Here is a 14,682-nt window from a genome sequence, read left to right as displayed (position 1 = left end):
TTGCTTTGAAGGTGATGCTGAAAGGCCTAGAATGTGTTTTGGTCGAATCAACCCTTCCCCCTCCTCTAATTTTCCCTCTATTCCTCCACTACTTTTCTCTCCCGACTTCATGTGCTCTTCTTAAGCTGAGTTCACTCAGTGGTACCTGGATGTAGGACAATCGACGAGAGAATGGGTAGCCTCTTAGAGCCGACAGCCCTGACAAAAAGTGACTGTCTCTCCTTCAGCAGCCATCAACTCCTGATGGCTCCTTAGCCAGGGGTGGGACTTCTTGAGCCCCTCCCCAACCATCCTGGTATTCTGACAGGTTTGGTCTAGTGCATGTAGTCACATCTGCTGGGAGTCCCTCTGTGCCGTGCCCAGCAAATCGCTGCGGTCTTCCGCGACCATCGTCCTGCACCAGTCTGTGACGATGCAGCCTGAGCCATAGGGGGAGAGGGATGACGTCAATGTCCTGTTTGGAACTGAGCACTCCACGGTCTTTTATTGCCCACAATTGGCTGGTTGCGGGTCTGTGTTAATCACCCTCTATTTGGGGTGTGGCAGGGAGCTCTCTGGTGAGGACTGAAAGATACACTAGCTGTCCATTCTGCCACTCCTCGAGCGAAATGGCTCTCTGTTCCCTAACATATTACACACAAAATGCGCTTTCTGCGGGAGTTTAAACCAGCTATCAATAATAAGGTGAGACCTCAGTGGGTGGTCTATGACTCTGTCCATGAAGCAGAATAATTGTAGCAGGTTTTCCCCTAGGGCCGATGACCTAGCCAGGCATGATTTGGGGCCGTCATTTGGGTCCCCATTAATTGTACTCTTGCGGACTGGGACTTAAATCTAATCAGAAAGCAACTGGCTACTCCCATAACATCTGTGCCACTGTTGTACCTATGGACATTTATTGCCAGGCTGGATGTTACTTTAGCTCTCAGGTTTGGGGGAGGCTAAAGATTTTGAGCTTTTTATTTAGCTAGTCACTGGTATGGGAAGAGATTGGCTGCAAGGAAAACAAGATATGACCCATAGAATAAGCAATCTAAGTTAAAATAGCTAAATGAAATCAAGTAAAAATTTCTTGTTCCTCCAATCTAAGTTTATAAAGAATGTCATTTTCCTCGGCACACCAGTGTATACGGTTTGAAGACCCTGAACTGCTCTGAGAATTATACGTCAAGAAACCAGTAATTGTATTTTCTTGATAAATACGGACCTTTGGTTCATAAATTCTCTAGGAATTGGAAATCTTCCTTGGTTAAACATGAAGTATTATCAAATAATTTTGATGAGAAACAAGTACACTTAGGGAAGTTTCTGTGCATTCTTTGGACTTTTTTTGCTGAGAGCTCCAAAGGTCAAGGGAGAAGCGCTCTGAGGTGTTGAGTGCTGAGCTCCGCCTCTCTGACGAAGCTTCTCACAGGACACTTCAGCAATGCTCCTCTCTTCTAGTGCCATCCAATGGCCCAAAGTGGACGGGAAAGAAGCAAGACGCACTCTCTGTGTACCCAAGGCCTCTTTCCCTGTTTACTCCTCTGAAATACGCTCACCCCTTTCATTCTGCCCGCCCCCTTTCTGAGGTGCAATGACTCTCTATTCCCTACCGCATCTCCGCATCAAGTGTGCCTTCTGAGGTATTTAATTTAGTCATCAATAACTTAGCACCAATAACAATAACATTAATCAATAACAATAATCTAGGCCAAAAGGCATCCAGACTCCTAATTTTCTTAAATTTTATTCCGTGTGTGTGTGTGTGTGTGTGTGTGTGTCCCTGTGGGTGTGTTACTTATATGTGGGTACATGTGTATGCGCACGTACATGCATGTGGAGGCCCAGAGTGACACTGGGTGTCTTCTTCGATTTCTCTCTACACTTTTTTTTTTTCTTTTTTAAGGTAAGGTCTTTTACTGAATCTGGAGCTCATGAATTTAGCAACAGTGGGCAGAGTGTGAGCTCCAGGGATCTGCCTGACTCTACCTCCTCAGCGCTGGGATTACAGATGTGTGCCATCGTACTGGGCTTTTAGTCAGCTCCTCACACCTGCAGAGCTAGCTTTTGTACCAGCTGAGCCATATCCTCAGCTTTGTGGTACACAGTCTCAATATTACCACTGCTGGTAGAGTTCCTGTCCCATTAAAGGGCTGTTAAATAGTAGCGAAAAAGGAAGAAGGCAGCAAAAAGAAAAGGTGAAACCATCGGAAGCAACAAGATTCAGTGTGAGCCGTGGTGAGTCACTGGCTCCTCTGAGGTGGCCATTTTTAATATTTGACTGGAGACCGGGTTCTGAAAAAATGTCGTCTGAAGACAGGTTTTCAAAGCTCAGTGTCAAGGCCAGCCATGACCTCTGTGAGGACACTGGAACGGTCTCCTGAGCCATGCTGTCCTCTCACACCTCCCCTCCTGATGCCGGGGAATCTGACCACCTGGGGAACAGGCAATGCGCCATCTGACAGATGGGAATGAGGGTGAGCAGGCCAGGGACCACGGAGGAGTAAGAAATACATTTACTGAGGCCAGTGCTCCCAGCTGGGCCACCGAAGCAGCTGTCTGCATTGACCTAAAGCTAATAAGTCAGGGGTGAAAAAAGATGCAATTTCCAGACATGACTGAGTCAAATACATCATTCCACTTTTGTGAATAATGATGGACGCCCCGCACTGGCGGGGAAGCGCCGCCAAGGTGAGAGACAGAGTGAGCGGTTCTGCTTGGATTCCCGTCAGAGCGAAACCAGCACGGCAATCGAACAAGGTCAAGACAGTTTTCGCCTGCAAAAGGCTAGTGGAGAGACTCACCCAGGCCTCCCTTAAAGCCCTGCAAACGCATTCTGTGAGTCAACAGTGTCCGTCCTGAGGTGAGGAAACTGGCCGTATGGCAATATTAGCTCCTTCTGCAGGTCCATTTTGTTTGATTTCCCTTGGTACCCGCCTCCCGGGGAAAAGACACTGCCAGGATGACCAGCATCCTCGTGAAATTTGGGGAATGACTTCGGATTCATCTGGGGGTGTCTGCCTGGTCTGATTTTACCATTACCACAATGCTGTCAAGCTTCCTGCATTTCCTGGCAATGGAGTTGGCTGAAGAATCTGCCATCTGTCATGGCATTTAAAAGATAAAAATGGAATCATAAATAGCGCCAGCTCCTCAGGAAAAAAAAAAAAAAAAAGTCCAGCCGGCATGTCAAAATGGAGGACATTAACATGTTCTTTCAGGACCCAGCCGCCAGCAGCTGAAGTCAGCTTGCTAATCGCTCCGTGTCATCTGTCCTAGCGTGGGCTGCCAAATCTCTCTTCCAGGCCAGCAGCACCAAACAATGCAGGGGAAATTTATGATTCACAAAATATTTTTGCAGAAGGTAAAATCCAACCATTAAGCCCTATTTAATTAAGGCTGCCACATCTTACATTAAAAAGAGAAAGGGGAAACATTCTCCTACCATAGAATTCATCCCTTTTACCCAGCCAAATTCCTTGCCAAATTTAACAGCGAGCAACATAAATTTAGGTGATTAGATTGGTTGCATATATTTAATTTTTAAAAAGCGCCATGATCACACTTTCATTAAAACAGGCACTCAGCTTTGGTTCCGAGCCACCTGACAAACAACACGGCAGCCTGCGATTGGGTGAGCGAAATGACAAGATTAAAATGTGGATCTTGGGCAGATGCGAGGCTCCTCCATTATAAATATGTAAAACTGCTGGCCCCAGATCAGAGCGACACATGGAGGGGCTTCCTTTGCACAAACAGAGTCTCCACAAATTTTTGACACAAGAAAGGTACAGCGCAAAGAATACTTCATTTGAAATAAGCTCTCAGCCCCCCAGTGAGTTCTGATGCGCGATTGTTATTGTCAACTGGGTGACTTCCTTTGCCTCTTGGAACGTCAGGATTCTGCGCACAAACTGGTCAGAAGTACATTATTCTCAAGATGGTGGTTGGAGGCCTGAGAGACAGACAGACTGCAAGTGTCTGGCGCCCAGCCCCTGGCGATGTGGGTGCTCAGACAAGAGGAGCATCCCCACAGGTAAATGAAGGTGCTGGAAAACATGAACGATTCCAGCCCCTGTGTTCTCCCTGCAGTCCTGTTTTCTAATCCCGAGACACTCAAAGACCATCTTGATGACGCCCACAAGCCTGCACTACCTTCGCTCTCAGAATTTGCTGATTCCGCTCTATTTGTTTGTTTGTTTGTTCTTGCTTAACTGTTTTTCTATTTAAGTCAATGTATTTAGAAAGAAACCTTTTAACTCAAAAGCTAGAAATATTTGCATATTAAAAGTCTCAATTCCATAAGTGCTACAGAGATAGATACAAGGAAACAATTTCTTAAATCCTGGGTAGACGGTCCTCAAGGGCACAGATACCGGGGCTTGTATTCCTTGTTAAAGAGAGGAAACTAAGTATGCAGAGCTCTTAGGGCACAGCCACACCAATCCTTGACCTCCCTGGGGACCACTCCGAGGAGTGAGTGAGCCAGCGGGGCCAGCTTCTCATTCTCCAGTCCTTGGTTTCCATGTGGCTTCTTCCTCCAGCAACCCCCACAGTTTCACGTCTTTGCACCACCTAAGACCCAGTCCCTGGCTCTAGACAATCAGGCCCCTGATTTCTGCTGACAAAAACCTTCCAAGAAACCCAGTGTACAAAACCCATGTAGGAAACAGAATGTCAAGAAGCAAAACAAATTGAAGTCCAATTAGCACATTGAGGTGAGGACCCCAGGGCCCTTTGGAATCATCCCCTCATTCTCTTTGTCTCAAGGAGGGCCTGGGATGTCTTCTGGAAATCCTCACAGACCTTCAGAACACACTCAGAGCAATGAACTAGGCCAGCTCAGGGATGCTGGTCCTGAAGCATCAGATTCTTGAAGAGCTTTCAAAGACAGATAACAGCGGGGACTGGAGTTACCCAAACTAGCACAAGGCCCAAGAGTTTGGATTTTGATGAGCTAAAGAAAGGAGATACTCCTAGGAGAAGTAGCTTTAAAAGGCCAGCTAAGGTTACTTTTGCTGATAGGAGTTAAGCATTTCATAGGATCACTAGTCCTTAAGTAAGGGACTTGGGCTTAGGTTTTGCCATCTTATCACCTGGCCCTCACTTCCCTACATCTGTGTGTGTTCACTCACTGGTTCCCCAGGCAGCTCCCTGCTACTAATGTCTGGAGTCCTGTGGGCACTGGCTAGAAACGCAGGAATGGAGAAAAACAAGAAGGTCCAGAAATCCTCTAAAATCAAAAGCCCTGGTTCTGATAGGCATACATTAGACCAAGGAGCACCCACTTCACTTGGCAAAGAGAGGAAGGAGCAAGCACTGGTCCTGGCTAAACTTTTCATGATCCTGCTTGCTGCTACAAAGACGGAAGGTGAGACAGTGGCCATGGGAAGAACATACTAAATACCAACGGCAACACCAGCACAACAACGGCAGGCAGTGCTCGCCCAGGTGTTCTTATACGCCAGATGTTGTTGTACGCATATCACATGCCTAGTTCCTTCGGGCCTCGCCATGACCCTGTTTAGTTAGTACAGTGATCACTATTCAGGCCCATGGAAGGAGCAACAATACAAGTGGTTGGGTAACTTGATGAAGCCCATGGAGCTGTTAGCCACAAAGGCAATACACGACTCTTAGTTTTCACCATGGCAACGTGGCACTTAAACACAAGAGCCAGCTAGACCAGGAAGCTCTCTCTTCGGACGGTTTCATTCACGGCCAGCAATGCTCAAGCACAGATTCAGTAAAGATATCGCTCCATTAACTAATTCTCTTCCTGTTTTAGGACATCTCTAAAGAGACAGAGGGGCAGGAGAGGTGCATCAGCTAGCAAAGGTTTGGTCTGAAAGCATGAGGACTTAAACGAGCCCTAGAAGCCACATAAAAACGTTGGGTGTACTGGCCTGCTCTGGTTATCCAGTGCTGGGGACAGAGACAGGAGGCTTCCTGGGCTCGCTGGCCAGCCAACCTCGTCTGCTGGATAAGATCAAGGCTAATAAGAGACGTTGTCTGAAAACCAAGATGGACAGCATTTGAAGAACAACATCCAGACTTGTTCTCTGCATTGCACGGGTTTATGCACTTGCACATACAACAGACGTGCAACACTCGTACAGGAACACACATATGAAAGAGAGGGATGGAGAGAGGAAAGACAGAATGATAAAAGGAAGTACTGATTCCTGTCTGTTGATGTTTTTGTTGTTGTTCAACACTGGACTTAATCTAGACCAACCCTCAGAATCATGTTGAAAGCTCCAATGACAAGCAACATACATCATCCTCTCCGATGCTTAGACTGCTCACCACAGCAGGAATTTAGACAGGTAAAATATGACAGAGAAGGAAGCCATTTGAGTGCGGGTGCCTTTCTATCCTGTGGCAGTTTATGGGAGTTTATAACCTACTGGATAAAACAGGAGCCTAGTATGCCCATGTTACCGTATGGTGCACTCTGGGAGGTTAAGTGGACATGGTAAACATCTTACTGGGATCAGAAGTCCTGTATATATGGCAGATAAGTTAATGCACTCTAACTAGTGAAAGCCAGGGGTAGATCACATACCCACTACCTAATCCAAGATTGCCCAGTCCTTATGCCTGGCCTGGATCTCCAATTTTATCAGGGACCACAAACCAGCCATCTTTCCCATCGCTAGACACAGCCCTCAGAATTTCTCCTGTTTTATGAGGCTAGAAACAAATTTCCACATTTTCAATGAAGGCAGATTTGCATTAGTGTTGTATCTTTGCCTTTTCACCCCAGATTGTTATTCATCCCAGTGATTTATTTGATGCCAAATCCTTGAGCAGGTGCACAGTCCCCAATTATAACCCGGTTTCTATGGGGAAATATGATCCACTTTGTGACAACGTGATTTATGATATAGTTACAGGAACATGTTGTGTCAAAAGGCAGTGTCTGCGCATGCCAAATTTATTATGCTAATATGCGCCTTTTCCTCAGATAGAAAAATGCAGTCGGAAAGGGGGAATTACATTTCTACGTCTTTCTGGAGCGGGGGGGGGGGTCTTCTCGGTTCTTTGTGTTCTTTTCAGAGAAGAGCTTGAACACAGATCTGCTGATCTCACTTGGCTTTTAACCCCAGCCCTGGTGATTTGCAATGCTTCTATCATTTTAATAGCAGGCTTTCACCTTTGCCACAGTCAGGAAACAAGAAACCCCAGCTATTGGGGAGCCAGAAAGGACCTCATGTTCCCTCCTTTAAAGGATCGCATTGTTTCAAGCATCCCGAAGCTATGTAAGATGTTAGAGAAACACACAGCACAAAGGCTACTGCTAATATACTAACTCCACTCCTTTTCTCTTCCTAAACTTTCATTTAAGGATGGGTTCAGAAAAATGTCATGGGCTCACCCGAAGCTGTCACTGGGGACGGCCACCCAGCTCTTGTGTATGTAGCAGACTGTCTGTCCTGCTATGTCCATTTGGCTAAAGCTGGTGATGGGGACTCCGGGATAGTGGATGTACTCCACCTGGCCATACTGCGGTGGGGACGTGATGAGGTAGAGTAATTCCTCGGGCTTGTCTGCTCCATCCACAGCCAGGAGAGTGGCAGTCGACAAGAAACCTCTGTCACCTTTGGCTACCACGAGTGGTTTTGCATGAATCACAATATCACCTGTGTGGCAAGGAGATTTTGGTTAAGATTAATATTTAAAAATGCTTGATGCCCCTATTGCCGAAGGTACCACACACTTCAGACTCAGGACCTGGAGGAACTGGGGTGGACCTGATCTGGATCCAGCTCCTCCAGCTCCTCCCTCAGGACTGGCTCCCCAAGGGTTAAAGGGGTCATGCAAGCTGCCAGAAGAGAAAAGCCAAGGTGTTTCTCGGCTATAAAATCTCTCACTCATCGTCAAAGACATTTTTTTTGCAGGAGATGCAACCATTACAGAAACCCACAACTGTTCAAAAGGCAGAGAACTACTGCCTTTGGGGCACCCAACTCCAACATATTTGCACCGTAGTCTGAGGTACAGGGAACATAGTGGAAGAGGGGCCGGAAACACCGGAAGTTGGATGATCAGAATACCTGCGGAGATAGTGTTTTGTATGTATGAGAGGGTAGCTGCACCTATGAAATCTTAACACTATGGTTATCTAAACAAGTCCCACAAAGACGACAATACCAGTGGGCATGCCAATCAATGTGCATGGCGGGAATCTCACAAGGCGCAACCCTTAGATGGCAAATATCCACCTATAGGCAATTAACAGCTGTTGAAAGTGGATGAACCAGTCTGGTCTAGGAATGAGCCCCTGATAAGGTTATTCAATCCCCAGTGGTCAGACCTAAGCACACATATGCATGAGCGACATTAAATTGACTCAGCAGGTCGTGTGCATATGGATGTAGCAATAGAGATTGAAGAGGAAGAGCCAATAATTTGAGAGTGAGTGGGGGGTATATGGAAGAAATGGAAGGCGTTGGAGAGGAACAAAAAGGGAGGAAATGCTGCAAACAGAGCACTCATGTCCGCCATTCTCAAAACTCCCTAAATTAAATACATGTGCTACCTGGGATGTGTAATCTTCATTTTTTTTTCAAGACAGGGTTTCTCTGTAGCTTTAGAGCCTGTCCTGGAACTAGCTCTTGTAGACCAGGCTGGCCTCGAACTCAGAGAGATCTGCCTGTCTCTGCCTCCCAAGTGCTGGGATTAAAGGCGTGCGCCACCAAGGCCCGGCTTAACCCTCATTCTTAACTTGTTTGGATTTAGGATCATCATGGAAATACAACTCTGGGTACAGCTGCTAAGGACTCACCTCGAATGTAGGCAGTATCATCCATGAGATGAGGCCAGAAAGAATAAAAAGGAAAGCAAGCCGATCACCAGTCTTCATTTTTCTATTTCCTCACTGAATGCAAAATGGGTAGCAAGCTGCCTCCAGTTCCTGCCACCATGTCTCCCCGCACTGTGAGCCAAGATAAGCCCTTCTTCCCCCAAATTGCTTCTCAGTATTTGATCAAAGCAACGGGGACAGTAACTAACACAACGTCCAAGGCAAATATAAACAACAAAGGCCAAACTGCAATCAAGTCAAAACTAACTGCTGTGGGGATCCTTTCTAACTAAAGAAAAGGACGAGTCAAAAGGACTGAGCAAACCCTTCACAGAAGAAGCAAGGGTACATTGTATAATACACCTGCTTGTAATGCTTAAGAAAGCCCATAGGTGAGCATTTGAATGAGCGAGATAGAAGTGATTAGTGCTCGCTGACGATGTTTCTTTCACTGGACAGCCATTCAAAATGATCACATCTAAAATAATAAGGTTTTAAGTTAGAGATGTAGCTCAGTGATAAAGCGCTTGCCTGGCATGCCCAAGGACCAAGGCTCGACTCTTAACACCACACCATAAGTAAAGAATAGAAATGAGCAGGGCTGCTTGGTGTCAGGCATAGGACTGGGCTCTTCCATGCGCTCAGCTATACTGAGAGGAAGAGCTTTATGGCAACCCACAGATGAAAATCGGGGTGTGGAGGTGTTACTTCTGCTAGAGGCTATGTGTTAATAATAAAGTAGAGCCAGAAGCAGCTCCAAGTCACCAGCTAGAAGCACAACTCATAACCACTGCACCATTCTACTCCCTCCTCAACAATCGGCAGGCACCAAAGGGGCAAATATCCAACAAGAAAGATAAAATATGTGAAACAGATTAAAAACACAAAAGCCACCAGGTGTGGTGGCACACGCCTTTAATCCTAAAGCAGAGAGGCAGGCAGATCTTTGAATTTCAGGCCAGCTTGGTCTACACTGTGAGTTCCAGGATGGACAGGGCTACACTGTGAAACCCTGTCTCAAGAAACAAAACAAAGAAACAAACAAAAACCCAACTAAACAATAACCCAAAACCCAATTAGCTTGTGAATGGGATGGAAGCATTGGATGCTGCTCTATAGCCATGCTTACCTGCCTGCTGCTGCTCCCATGGTGGTGGTTAGGGACTGAACTATGGTTATCTGCCTGCCGCTCCTCACAGTGGTGGTTAGGGACCCAACCCTCTGAAACTGAATGCCTTGGTCACGGTATCTCATCACAGAAATAGAAATTAACTAAGACAAACCTCTTGAGAAAATAAGGGGAAATAAAACACCAAGCAGTATATTTATGTTTACATTTATTTATTCAGTGTGTGTGTGTGTGTGTGTGTGTGTGTGTGTGTGTGTGTGTGTGGCTAGTTCTTGCAGAGGCCAAAAGAGGGCATCAGATCCTCTGGAACTTGAGTTACAGATGGCTGTGAGTCATCATGTAGGTACTGGAAACCAAACATAGTCCTCTGCAAAGCAATAAATGCTCTTAAACATTGAGCCATCTGTCCGACCAAACTCTGGAGGTATCTTTGGTTATCAATAACTAAAGATCATATTATTGGTTTCTACTGGCAGAGGCCAGCCTTGCTATTAAACATACCACAGTTCACAAGAAAATTCCCTGTGACAAAGATTATTCATTCCAAAATGTCAGGAGTGCCAAGATGATGGAATTCTGTTTCAAATAACCAAACTGGTATTTTGAGCATACTGAGCCGTTTATCTCCAATTTAAATGAAAGACTGAAACACCATTGTAAATTCAAATGAAAATCTAATTTGCAGATGCTTTGAGGTAACGGTGATAAACACACCAAACGCAATAAGAAGAGCAAACAAATATTAGCAGGGAAAGTCAAAATATTGCAGAGCCCTTTTCCCAGGGGCATAGCCGCCTGTAGGAGGAGGAAGAGTACCCAGCTCTTCAGCACTGGGAAGGAAGGCAGAGTTTGGAAATAGCTAAACTACAGACCTGTGCACCCTAAACCTCTCCTAAAGGCATCCTTTTTGCCACTGTGGAAATCAGAACACATCTTATCACAACTGGAAGGTTAAAGTTGTTTATAATAGGTCCTAGACAGAACTAAGCATGTGGTCTGTATAAAGGAGATGGTACGACCAGCTACTCAATATGACTCTACTTGAGACAAGGTACGCTTGGATTGGAGAGATGGTTCAATAGTTTAGAGCATTGGATGCTCTTTGCAGAGGACCTGGGTTCAGTTTCCAGCACCAACATCGCAGTTCACAACCATTGGTAACTGCAGTTCTAGGGTATCTGTCGCCCTCTTCTGGTCTCCAGGGGCACCAGGTGCACATGATACACAGACATACATACAAAGCTCATACACATACAGCATAAAAATAAATAAAAAATATAAATAGGGCCGGGCAGTGGTGGTGCATGCCTTTAATCCTAGCACTCAGGAGGCAGAGGCAGGTGGATCTCTGTGAGTTCGAGGCCAGTCTGAACTACAAGAGCGAGTTCCAGGACAGGCTCCAAAGCTACAGAGAAACCCTGCCTAGAAAAACCAAAATCAAAAAACAAAATAAATAAATAAATAAATCTTTTAAAAAGTTATACATGTGATACCGTGAGCAACATAATAATCAACTTATAAATGTCAAAAGGCACATAAATAAAATAAAGAATAGGATATAATGCTGTACAGTGATAAAACACCACACAAAGAAGCAAGAGGAATTCTGAGCTTCTTAAATGTTAATGGACAAATACATCTGTCTGCTTACTATAGGTTTTCGTAAATCTTTCTTAAAATAACTGTCTATCAGTTATGGTGGACTGTGGTAGGGCACTTTGTACCCTAGCATCATTCCCTTCTGGGCACCTGCTGACGTTTCTACTGCCCAACTGCCCTTAATACAGCCTATGACTAAGCTTCAGCCACTGGAAGGTGTACAGAAAAGTGAGCTGCCTTCAAGCAACTGATGAGGCCCTGGTTCACATGTGACTCAGCCTCTCGCTTCCGAAGTGACTGTAGCCTCAGAGATGAGGAGATGACGGGACAGGAGATGCTCCAGGTCCCTGTGGAACGGCTTCCCCTGCGCTCTGAAGCTAAGTCAGTAGATAGCCTGCGCTATCACCTGCCTGTGCCAAAATGAGAGCTGTATTCCGTTTGCCTGAGCATCCTGCATACACCGTTCTCCTAGTGAGGTTTCTGTTGTCCTGATAGAACACTGACCCAAACCAGCTTGAGCAAGGAAGGGTTTCGGGTCACAGTCCATCATCATCGAGGAAACCCAAGGTAGGAACTGGAGGCAGGAGATGAAGCAGAAGTCATGAAGGGATACTGGGTGACTTCCTCCCATGGCTTGCTCAGCCTGTTTTGTTCTACAACCCAGGACCACCTGGCCAGGGGTGGTACCATCCACAGTAGGCTGGGCCCTCCCACATCAATCATTAATTGAGAAATGATCTACAGTCTAGTCTGATGGGGGCAATTTCACAACTGAGGCTCCTTCTTCCCAGATGTTATCACAGCCTAACCAGTACGATGACAGTTTTACAGAGAAGAATAAATGTATCCAAAGTCATCTAGCTTATCTATCTGACAGTCCTTAGTGTTAGAAAAGTTTCATAGCTGGAAAACATGTAAATAAAATATAAATATGCCCCCAAAAGTAATACTAACTCATATGATGAAAAATTAATTCAGTACAACTGTAATTATACCACACACATAAAACATTTTTCTGTTATTTGAATTGCACTTGAATCGTTGTATTTAATTCTGAGCATCCTAGCAACCAAGGCAAAACAAGGAAGCGTTCAGTCAATGAAACAGGATCAGAGACTGTTTGATCTGAAAACATTGAGACGTTGTGGTCGAGAACAAGCTACGATTCTTAACCTCGTGGTGTAAGCTGCAACCATAAACACAGAGCAGTGGCACTGGAGCGTCAGGAGCTCACATTCTCCTCTGCATGTTGGTGTTGGGCCTGAGTGTGTGTCTGTGCCGCATGAAGCCTGTGGAAGTCAGGAGAGGCTCTGGACCCCCACACAGCACATGCGTGTGTGCTCTTACACCAGTCCACTTCCTCTGGCGATCCCTGTCCCGGGAAGCATGGGCAAACACATCCTCACCTTTCCGCGAATCCTCGATGGTGATGTGACAGTCAAACGCAGGTGATCTGTTGTCCCCATCCCAGAGGTAGAAGGCGAAACTGTCCCCATTCTGGGAATCCATCTTGCCAGTGTGTGTGTATCTCAGCAAGTTCAGATCCACATCCTCCTGGGTGCACTGCATGCCAGCTGAGAGAGGGACCCAGTCCCTTCCTATCTGGAAAGTGCCACAGTCAGTCAGGGGCCCTGGCTTTCCCCAGCTATTAGTGGCTATTTCCCCCGGGCCCTAAAAAACTTCTAGTGGGAACTCTGGGGAAATTCTAGACTAGTTTCTGCCTTGGAACCTTATATTTTTCTTTTCAAAGAAATATATTAAAATACTTTAAGAGCTGGCATGAAAAACAGCTTCAACCAGTGTACTTTTGACAAAGTCATTCAACAGCACTGGTATTTCCAAGGTATTTATCATCAGTAATCATGGCTGATTAAATATCCCAATTAACAAGAACAGGAAGGCAATCAGCCGCTGAAACAGGCTACTTAGAAATTAAATGTTTTTCTTTTAGAAGTTCTTCTTTTTATTTATCTTAGTTTTTATTTTTGCACAACTAATAAAATCTCTTTTTTGTTGTTTTTTTTTTTTTTTTTTTTGTTCCCCCAAGGTGGCTTATTTGCTTCCAAGCTCAAGTAAAACAAATCCAGAATGAACTGGTGTTTTCTAGTCTTACTGAAACCTAAAGAAAGCCATCAGATTCCCATCTCACCCCCTACACACACACTCTCTCTGTCTCTCTCTCTCTCTCTCTCACACACACACACATACACACAAAGACACACACACTCTCCCTCTCTCTCTCACACACACATTCTCTCTCTTCCTCTCTCTCTTACACACACAGATACACACTCTCACACACATGCGCACGTGCACACACACAAACACACACTTTCTCTCTCACACACACACTTTTTATCTTCTCTCACACACACAGACACACACTCTCACACACATGCACACATGTGGGTACGTGCACACACACAAACACACTCTCACACTTTTTCTCTTCCTCTCTCACACACAGACACAACTCTCTCACACACATGTGCACGTGTGCACACACACAAACACACTCTCTCACACACATGCATGTGCACACATACAAACAGACACTCTCTCACACACACACTCTCACACACTTTTTCCCTCCTCTCTCACACAAGACACACACACACTTTCTTACACACTCTCTCTCACACATGCACACACACAAACCCACTCTCACACACACTTTTTCTCTTCCTCTCTCACACACAGAAACACACACTCTCTCACACACACATGCACGTGCACACACACACACACAAACAGACACTCTCACACACACACTCTCACACACTTTTTCCCTCCTCTCTCACACAAGACACACACACACTTTCTTACACACTCTCTCTCACACATGCACACACACAAACCCACTCTCACACACACTTTTTCTCTTCCTCTCTCACACACACATGCACGTGCACACACACACAAACACGCTCACACACACACTCTCACACACTTTTTTCCTCCTCTCTCACACAAGACACACACACTCTTTCTTACACACACTCTCTCACACACGCATACACACACGCACACATGCACAGACACACGCACTCACACACACACAGTCAGTGGAAACTATTCACTGTCAGTGCCATCCACGGTTTCATCAGGATCTTCAAAACCCAGCTCAAGTCAATCCTAGTTAAGCGCGTGTTCTGCAGTTTGG

General features: G+C 45.6%; 1 protein-coding gene across 4 annotated transcripts in view; it reads right to left on the bottom strand.

Annotated features, from left to right (window-relative positions):
* The window catches only part of Frem1 (FRAS1 related extracellular matrix 1), a 153,545-nt gene that overhangs the window by 46,181 nt on the left and 92,682 nt on the right, over positions 1-14,682 (bottom strand). For 3 of the 4 annotated variants that reach the window (XM_050157418.1, XM_050157416.1, XM_050157417.1), the window contains 2 exons: positions 12,926-13,121; positions 7,364-7,628 (listed from right to left, as the gene is read on the bottom strand). In XM_050157418.1, the coding sequence (XP_050013375.1) occupies positions 7,364-7,628; positions 12,926-13,121 (461 nt within the window). Of the gene's footprint in view, positions 1-7,363; positions 7,629-12,925; positions 13,122-14,682 lie in introns of those variants that run through there. The other variant, XR_007594476.1, reaches the window with a different exon arrangement.

Source organism: Alexandromys fortis, unplaced genomic scaffold, assembly GCF_014885135.2.
Source record: "Alexandromys fortis isolate MF-2015 unplaced genomic scaffold, M_Fortis_MF-2015_v1.1 scaffold_64, whole genome shotgun sequence".
Classification (NCBI taxonomy): domain Eukaryota; kingdom Metazoa; phylum Chordata; class Mammalia; order Rodentia; family Cricetidae; genus Alexandromys; species Alexandromys fortis.
Note: the sequence above shows the minus strand (reverse complement) of the source record. Positions and strands in the feature narration are given on the sequence as shown.